Raw genomic sequence first — 10,160 nt, 5'->3', positions numbered from 1 at the left:
CAAATTCCTTTCAGCTCTGACAAGCAATCATCTACTTTCTCCACCAATCACAGAAGCTAATTTTCTGCAGTGGGACACCTTCAAGAGCAATCGGAAGATGGAGTCTGTGTGCTGCACAGAGTTATACACCAAATCATTGCTGCCCTTTCAGGTTAAACCTCAGTTACTCGTCTCCAACATCCACGATCAGCTTTCATTACTTGATGAGGCATCGTGACTGAGGCTGAGGGGCTCATGATGGACTCGTGCAACTGAAAGCTACAAAAGGCTTGTTGAACGAAATCCACAAGAAGCTATTTTATTGCAAAACACATCTTTATTCCAAAGACAGCTCTGTATCGTCCCCAGCATCAGCTAGTGTCTTATGGGTGTTACTTGTTTCAACAATACGCATTCGTTACCTTAAATCTTTCTTCTGCATTTAGTTCTTACCTCAAAACAAATATCCAGTGAGCACACAAACACTGGTTTTTACCTGTCCGTGAGCTTCTTGGCAAAGCCAAAGTCGGTCAGACGGATGTGTCCTTCGCTGTCCAGCAAGATGTTCTCAGGCTTCAGGTCTCGATACACAATTTCTTTGGAGTGGAGGTACTCAATGGCACAAACGATCTCAGAGGTATAGAAAAGGCCCGTGGCGTTGCTGAAGCGCCCACGGCTCCGTAAGTAGCTGAAGAGCTCGCCGCCCGGCACGTAGTCCATGAGCATATAGAGAAAACGTTCATCGTGGTGAGTCCAGAACCTGCCACGTAACAGACAGCAGGGTCAAACGTGCTGTTAGCTCAGGCTTACATTTAGCTTTTATCATCACTGTCTTGTTCAGTCCTACAAGTTCACTGCAGGGCAAAACTGTTAACGTCTAAATAAGTGGAGAGAATCACATCAGATGAGAAGCTGCATCATTCTGCGGCTCTTTTATGTCCCAGTGGTGTTTGGGCAGGCGTGCAGGAAGCGTTTCAGCTGGAGGGCACTTCAGATGAACGAGGACAAAAAAGCACCGTCACTGATGAAGATGGACGAGGCTGCTGGCCTCTCTGACCCTCACATACGTTTCAGCTCTACTCTTGCTTTCACAATTTGTCATTTCTATCCTTTATGTAACACAGAAAACACAACGCTCCCATGTTACACGCTAAAGAGTAAGCGTGTTTTCTTATGATGCTTTGGATGATTATTCACACCAAAACACATCGAAACTGAGAAATGTTCAAGTCAATTTTATTTTATTTATATAGGTTGAGATCACAACAACAATCACCTCAAAGCAAACCATAACCCTGTTTGTGAAGGAGTTTCAATTCAACTCTGGATTTAACAGGAAGCCAGCAAAGAGAATGTGACAGAAACATTGCCTCTCTGCTAGTCCCTCATCATCTACACTGCCTGTAATGAAGCATGTAAGTGTAAACCGACCTGGGCCTTGCACTGAACCCTGTGGAACTCCATAATTGACCTCAGTGTGTGAACTACTCTTTCAAGGATGTTTGATATAAAGGAAGGAGATTAGCCTGTAATTAGCTAAGACTGCTGGGTCTAGAGATGCTTTTTGAGTAAAGGTTTAACTACAGCCAGCTTGAAGGCCTGTGGTACATAGCTGATTATTAGAGATAGGTTGATCATATTTACAACTGGACTACGAGCCCCCATGTGTTTGCAGATGAGACTGCGAAGAGCACTCACAGTCTGATGAGAAAGGAGTGGTTGACCTCGCTCAGCACCTCCTTCTCGTTGTGGACGTGCTGCTCCTGCTTCAGTCGGATCACGTCAGGGATCTTCATCTGCTTCAGGGCAAAGAAGGCCCTGCTCTTTTTGTCCTTGACCAGGAAGACCCGTCCAAAAGTCCCCGTGCCTAAAGTGGGAGAAACAGGGGGAAGTAGGGGGTCACACAGGGGAACTTGACCATGACAAAGGATTGTTTATCAAGCAGGAGTAATCATCAGCCTGGAACCAAGGCCGTCCTGGTGCCAGGCAGGCGCAGCTCAGGCGGGCTGCTCTTCCCAGCGTGTTGTGGCTGTTTTTAGCTGCATGTGAACGGGTTATGTGTGTGTCTTAGTTCTTATTTAATGTTTCTAATAGTACGCAGGAGCACACCAGCAAGTCTGTGGTGCAAGAGTCTTTACACCCTTCATTTTTTTAGATGCTGTTTTACATTGTGTCAGGAAAAATGCACAAAATGGATTTATTGAAACCTCTGCATACTTTTAAACATATAAGGAAAATGCAGTATTTGTGCAATTCTACCAAGCTTCACAGTCAATATTTGGTGTGACCCTTTTTTCCTTCACTACAAGCTGAACTCCTTTAATCAATCTGTAAGCACAACTCAGCTTGTTTGAAGGGCGTTCTTTGGCTGCCCTTTGTTAGGAGAAAAACTAACTTCACTATAAGCAACACTTACAGATCCAGAGGGCAGACTTATAATACTTAATGTATGAAGTTTGTGTTTGGCTAGTATATATGGTCCAAATGTTGATGACCCCTCCTTTCTTCTTTCCTTCCCTTTCTGATCACTGACACCGACTCATAATAGGAGGAGACTTCAACCTAGATTTAATCCAGAAATTGACACGCTCAGTACAGCAGGAAAAAAAACATTTTAAAGACCTTTATGCAGCTTTACACTCATCACAGATGAATCCCTCCGATGCTGACACTGCAGAACTTCTTAACAATATAACTCTACTGGAACTAAACGGATTCACCATTAGCAGCAGCAGCAGCAGCAATCTGACCAAACGTAGCTATCAAAGTTCAAACTGAAGACAGACCAGAAGGTGAGCCTATACGCTTATGACGTGTTACTTTCCATCACATTTTGTTAGATAGGCTGAGACACTGGGTGGGTATATCAGGGTCTGCTTTGGACTGTTTGTGTGAGCGATTCTTCTCTGTGGCTACCTCTAAGTTCAGGTCTTCCTCCACTTCTCTTGCCTATGGTGTGCCACAAGGTTCTGTGTTGGGACCCTTATTGTTTTTGTTGTATTTACTCCCTCTTCAGCACTTATTGAGCACGTTTAAGGACATTTCTTATCACTGCTATGCAGATGATATTCAGTTATACATCTCCTTTAAGAGAAAACTGAAGTCCTTGTTTATGCTCCCGATAAATTTGTGCCCTTGGTAGTGGAAAATTTAGGCCCTCTTGCTTCATTTGCCAAATCTTCTATTAGGAGTCTTGGTGTTACTTTTGACCCAGCTCTGACGCTGGACGCTCACGTTATATCTCTGGTCCGCTCCTGTTTTTACCATTTAAGAAACTTTGCTGAGTCCTACTGTGTCACGCTCTGAACTGACAATGATCATACATGCATTTATTTCATCTTGTTTGGACTATTGTAATTCTTTGTTCACCTGTCTAAGTAATGCCTTCTTGGACCGTCTGCAGGGTGCTCAGAATGCTGCCGCAAGGCTATTGACCAAGTCTTCCAGGTACTCCCATGCCACACCCCTGCTGATCCAGCTGCACTGGCTCCCCATAAAATTCAGAGTCCACTTTTTGATTATGATTTTGGCATTCAGGGCTCTGCATGGACAAGCACCAACATACATCAGTGATCTTTTACATCCTTACATCCCCAGTAGGTCCCTGAGGTCATGTCCACTACACGAGGTTGAAAACAAAAGGAGACAGAGCTTCTGTAACTGTGGCCCCCAGACTCTGGAACTCCCATCTTCCATCGAGCCTGAGATCTGTGGACTCAGTCATCTCTTTTAAAAAACAGCTAAAAACTCATCTTTTTAAACTTGCTTTTGGCTGCTTTTTGTTTTTATGTTTTAGCTTCTGTGAAGCACTTTGTGATTTCGTCGTGAAAGGTCCTATATAAATAACATTTTACTTACTTTACTTACAAACCTTGCTAAAGACGATCACATTTATAGATAAGTTTTAATCCATATCAGACACTCCATCGACCAGAGTAAATCAGCAGCTCTGCCTCTGAACTGTCAGACACCGCTCCAATATATCCAGGTAACATTACATATCCAGGTATACATTTTTCAGCCGAGCTCTTAAACCTGATCCAGTTGAATCATATTCCATTATTAAAAATGCTAGAGGGTGATCTCACACACTGAAGAACTTTACCTATATCACTCATGGGAAGAGTTGCCACTAAAATGATGAGTCTGCTGAAAATAAACTACTCATTTTCAATGATCCTAATAAAAAGTCTAAACTCTACAAAAACCAAAACATGAGTGTGATCTAGAACTGACAAATCTTTCTCACCATTTCTTATCCAATAGATCTGTTTTAAAATGGATTAAACCAAGCTTCTTAGACAGCCCTATGCTGGACCCAGAGCAAGCCTTCTGTAGAAAAGTGAAAATCTCCAGTCTGCCACCATCAGCTCCAGCATTGAGCATCATAAGTGCTTTAAAACCCTCAACATAAACACTTCTCTCACAGTCTGGTGGGAAGTCTCCACTTAGCCCATGAAACTAACACCGATTTGGAACAATCCCGATATTTATCAGAAAAAGACAATGCTTTGCAGTTTTTCACTGTGGCACGAGAAGGGGAAAAATCCAGAACATGTTCTACAAGATGGAAAATTTGTTTCATTTGAAGAACCTATAACACATAGAATCAGCAAATGCACATTTCTTGAATATGAGAAACTGAAATCATCATACAGGAAAGATTCAACCCCAGAGACCTGAATCTAGAAATACCTACTTGGGTGTCAAACGTTTTAAATATCTGTACCTCAAAAAGTTTGTATTGTTTAAAATTGACAAATCAATTTCGCTCCCAACCATAAACTGAGAGGGCAAAGTTCGTTCCAAATGGACCTCACTCAGTCGAACACGTGCACTTATTGCAAAAACAACTCTGCTGAGAATTATATGCATGCTATATGGTCGTGAGCACATGTGGGTAAGACCTATGACCACATGTCTCGTTACAGCATACCAACCTCACCCAAACTGTGCAACTTCAGTGATAGAGGTGAACTAGATATGGAAGCAAATACATCATTTATACTCCTTCTTTCCTTACGAATCACAAAGAAAAGTATCCTCATGAACTGGAAACCAAAAAAACACCTTATGCACCAATCAAAATAGAAACGGGTGGAATGTCTGCCTCTTCACCAAACCACGGACGGATGAATTTGTCTCCCTCCGGCCCCCACTGATCAATTCCACTACTTAATGGGGGTGGTTGGGTGTAGTCTCATTTCCCTGTTTGACTTGCAGGTGGGTGATGATGGTCTCTGGGACTACGGGTGCCTGGTGGCCTCCTGGGGGCTGGAGAGCTGCGGTTGCAGTTTTGGAGTGTCTATGCATCTGCCTCAGTTGGTGATGGTTGAGAAGTGGGGTGGGTGCTGCCTAACGGTCTTGGGATGTGGGCACTGGGGTGCTTGTGGTGTGGAGGACTTGCCCCCAGCTGGGCAGGGGCGAGTGCTGGGCCTGGGATCCCACGCCCGGGGTCGCCTGGTCTCTGGCTGTGTCCCTCCTTCTGTGGGGGCTGTCTGCACCTCCCTGGCCAACTCGCCGTGCAGTTTGGGCCGACCCACATTAGAATGTCCACTCTGCGCCTCGTGGGTGCCGTTAGGCCAATTGGGTGGGTTGGGGCGTCCAGGTGAGGGAACAACCGTTGTTGGGTGCAGCTTGTTTCAGACCCAGACCAGTTTGTCTCGTCCCTTTAGTGTGTGTGTGTGTGTGTGTCTGTTGTAACTGATTGGTATTGTGACACAGTGTGCAGATGAGCCCCAGTCTACTCTGTGTGGTGGGGGTAGTGGGTGCCCCAGACTCGGTGGTGTCCCGGGGAATTTTCAGGTCCCTGGAAACCTGTACCAAGTACCAAGGTGGCTGGTCTCTAGCGACTGGCCGTTGCCTCTGGTCCTCTGGGACTCTCACCCTTTGGCTGTGGACACCCCATCTGGGGCCTCCGTCCCTCTCCTGCTAGGATGGGCCTGCAGATGTCGCAGAGATGTGCTGCCTCAGGTCTTCGGTACTGTGGGGGCTACGAATGGCACGGTTGTCCTGGTTCATTATTTGCCTCTGGCTCCTGGGGGACATTACTGGGGCTTCCCATCCTCATTATGAAGCACATTTGTGACAAAGACGCAGTTATTATAACACTCGCTCACTTACTCCCAGTACAACTGTTGATTCAAGTATCTGCGTATTTTCCCATTTATGTGCTCTGGGAGTTGTACGTTTGTTTTTTCTTACAGGGGCAGCTGTTGGCGATACGGTGTGCATTTCCATTTGTATCCTTTTATTATTACTCTTTTCCCTGCCTGTCCTGCCTTACACGTCTCCATACGACACCACATTTAATGTAACAACTGAAATAACACAAATAGAAATGAATACATGAACAGATAAAAGATACAAGAGGAGCATGCAGAGATTCAAAATGTGCTTCACATCACAGTGCATTTAGATCCCAATTCTGATTGCAAAGCTACTGCAGCCAAAGAGAACTGAAGTGAGCTCCCATCAGCACAGTAAGGTTGCTGATGCTTAACTGAACCTTTTAAGTGCCACCCACAGAGAACTAAAGGGCTTTAAATACGTCTGATTACAAGCAGACTGTCAGCTACAGAGGAAGAGGAGCAAACGTTGCTGCGCTGACCCCAAACACCTACTGGTTCTGAATCATGACTATACAAGCAGCAGCTATTTGCTATTAGCTAAAGTAACACGAGAAAGTAGGTCATGAAACATGAAGCAGCAATCACAAAGTGTTTGACGAGTACTGTTCAGGGAGTGTACACGCGCACACACACACACACACACACACGCACACGCGCACACACACACACACACACGCACACACACACACACACACACACACACACACACACACGCACGCACGCACGCACACACACACTTCAGTTTCGTCTCTGTTCCTGTAAACTAGTTGTGCAAGTGTTTTCATGCCTTTTGCACTTACATGTGTGACTAGTATCCTTAATCTGATTGGACAACACCATTGTTGCTCGTGGGTCTTTCACGTCTCCTTATACTTGTTGCTATGAGAAACAACATTAAGAAAAACAGAATAATGTGATTCATTCAGACAGGGAAGAAAGGGCACGAGCAATCAGACCGAGTGCCGTCAGGTCACAGTGGAACTGTGAGAGTGGGCAGTAATGGCTGAGATCCCACAGGAGCAGGCAGCGTGTCCTCCTGTGGCCACATGAGGACAGTTTGTGCAGTCAGGTATTGGCCTGAGCCCAGAACTGTTCTCCTCCTAAAGACAAAGCACCAATTGGCATTTTATTCCTGCGGCGCTGATGGGCAGAGAGAGACGGCTGTGTGATATAACAGCTACTCTGAGTCACACGTGGAGCTGCTGCAGCTGCCTAATGAAATGCTGGCTGTCTCGTTCCTCAGCTTTACCTCCAATCAACCTTTGTCTCAGTCCTGTTGCTGTTGCCACAGCAACAAAGAAACAGCGGTGCACCGTCACAGTCAGGTGAACAAGTCGTATCTAGAAAAATGTCTTTTAAAATGAAAATGCTTCTGTAGGACTGTCAGTGTGTAAGAATGGTCCAAACGACCACACGCAGCCCACTCAGCTGCAACGCCCTATTACCAAAGATTATGACCGTCTGCATCAGCCCTGCTGCATGAGCTGGTTCAGGGAGACGGCGCACACCTCAGTCTTTGTAATGAGTCATTTGCAGAGGTCTAGTCAGAGAAGGGCAGTTTCTGTACTGGTCTGTAGTTGGGTTAGAGAGGATGGCTCTGCTTCTTATAATAGGACATGAATAGTGGGTGAATGAAACGCACAGCTGTGTACTCTTCAGTTGCCCTCCATGCAGACTGTGCCAAAACATTATGGTGGGAGGATTTAACAAAAGCCAGTCTGGAGAGCTTTAATGCTAGCAAGCTGTCAGTGCACTTAACTACATAATTAGCATGTTGTTAGACAAGCCTTTCCCCTCATCCAAGAACAGAACTGTTCTCACAGGCACTCGGTTATGTTACTAAGCACAGAGATGCTTTTCAGTGTTGTGATTAGACACCAAGCAGTGACACTGAAAGTGAAGGCCAGGTGACATCAGACAATAATGTACTTTGAATTGAAACTGATCCATAACTCTTCATCTACCTGTTTGCTTCTGAAGCTTAGACAAAACAACTGTACTGTATGCAACAGCACACATTCCCACTGCACCGCCAGTTACAATAAATAAATAAAAGCAGCATCAACAAATCCCCAAACTGTGAGTGACGGTCACAAAGGCCACCGCAGCATGTGACAGCAGCAGACTCACCTAATGGCACCAGAGAGCTGTCTTATGTTTTCAATGACAATTAAAGTGCACATATAAAGAGCTTTAGCTGGTCTGTTTTAGCCACCAAATCCCTCTCATCAGACAAAATGAGTTGGCAAATAGGATTTTTATGCCGTTGCTTCCAGAAACAGCGGATGAATGCGATCCCCTGCTGCACACCTGCCCAGCACTCATTAGGCTTTGGCTTGTGTGCAGCCTAATGCATATTACCAAAATGCTGCATGTTAGACTATTCATCATTTTGAAGGCTCCTTACATTGTTTCTTCATTCAAAAAGACAGCAGAGGTGACAGATGGGTGCAGTTTCCACCCTTTAGTAAACAGTGACTAACTCAAATCGTTCTGCCAGGGGAACTTTTTTCATTTGATCTTGATCCAACTATACAACAAGGAGAACTTTAAGACCCATAACAGACTGGGTGACTCACATATGTGGAGGACACTCACACACACAGGCAGCAGATGAGAAGTTCAACTTGAACCACACAGAGATACAAACATATCTTCAGTTCATACAGAGAGGAAATGCAACCAGAAGAAGGAGGAGGAGGAAAAATTCTATAAAATAAATCAGAGAGGATTTTAAAACAGGGCCCAGCGAGCCATCAGGGATCACAGCTGTAAAGATATTTATTATATAAACTGTCATTTCCAGGTGCTTTTAATCTGACCATGACAGCTAATATTAGGCTTGTAGTTATTCATAAGACGTTTGGAGTGCTGTAGTAAATTAAGGGAACTGATCCAATGTCTGGAGTGCATAGCAGTCAATGACTCAGAAAGCTGGACTGGACATTGTGAGAATGAGCCAGGTGTGCAGGAGTGACAGACGGATCAGGGCTGGGTTGAAGTGACATCGGGGGGACTCTGAGCCCCTTCTTCCTTGGACTGGCGATGGACAGATTCACAGACGAGGCAGATGAGAGTTTGCTTGGACTATGATGTTCTCAGACAACATTATTATATGCAGCGAAAGAGATGAGAGCCTGACAGGTAGGGCTGAACGATTATGGAAAATAATCTAATTGCGATTTTTTGCCCCAATATTGCGATTGCGATGCGATATGCGATTATTTTTTAAGGTCTTTGTCTTCTGTATTATTAAACAAAGACAAGCAATACATCATATAGTATGGCCAATACTATATTACATTAATTTTAAACTGTTCTTTCCTGGAAGACAGACCTCTGTTATGATGACATGAGGTGATGCATGAATTGATGACTGACATTTTTATTTAACTTCTTCAATCACAACAGTATATTTGAACATACACAATAGTTTATTTTTAGCTTACAAACATCTGAGCATAAAGTGCTGACAAGGAACCCTGGTGTAAACATTAAAATGAAAGTCAGTGCAATGTGCAGATTGCAGAAATATACATAAACAAAATCAGTGGCTTTACCACACTCAGTTTTTCAACATCTGTGAACTACTAGACAGTCATTCAATTAAAAAATAATATTAAATAAATAAAACTAATAAATAAAAAATACACACATCTTACTGATCTCTGCAGTCAGTAACATTACACATAAAGTGCAAACATAATAGCAATTGTATAAACACACACACAAACACGCCTTTAAAGTTTAAAGGCGTGAAATTGGACGGTCTAGTTCTGATTAGCGTCACCGCTGTCTCGGTGGAGTTTAATAAACTCGGCCGTCTGCTTCTTGCTATCTAAAATATAACCAGACACTGGTGTAAATTCTCGACTGTCTCATACTTCTGTTTAATAAGTTTTCTGTTTGACGTTTAGTCAGCTGTGTGAAAACCAAGGAGGAACCCACCCGGGGGATTAATAAAGTTTTATTTTATCTAATCTAATAACTTTAATCTCAGCCAAACCGATTTACTCACGAACAAACAAAACACTGAAAAAAGCCCAACAA

At 44.0% G+C, this 10,160-nt stretch overlaps 1 protein-coding gene across 1 annotated transcript in view; it reads right to left on the bottom strand.

Moving 5' to 3' along the window:
- Positions 1–10,160, bottom strand: part of prkx (protein kinase X-linked) — a 40,167-nt gene that overhangs the window by 25,351 nt on the left and 4,656 nt on the right. The window contains exons 2-3 of the mRNA XM_085397447.1: positions 1,678–1,846; positions 476–739 (exon numbers count right to left, since the gene is read on the bottom strand). Of these exons, the coding sequence (XP_085253573.1) occupies positions 476–739; positions 1,678–1,846 (433 nt within the window). The remainder of the gene's footprint in view (positions 1–475; positions 740–1,677; positions 1,847–10,160) is intronic.

This window comes from Rhamphochromis longiceps, linkage group LG23 (genome assembly GCF_057381845.1).
Source record: "Rhamphochromis longiceps isolate RC_006_pf linkage group LG23, R_longiceps_female_GT1.1, whole genome shotgun sequence".
NCBI lineage: Eukaryota > Metazoa > Chordata > Actinopteri > Cichliformes > Cichlidae > Rhamphochromis > Rhamphochromis longiceps.
Note: the sequence above shows the minus strand (reverse complement) of the source record. Positions and strands in the feature narration are given on the sequence as shown.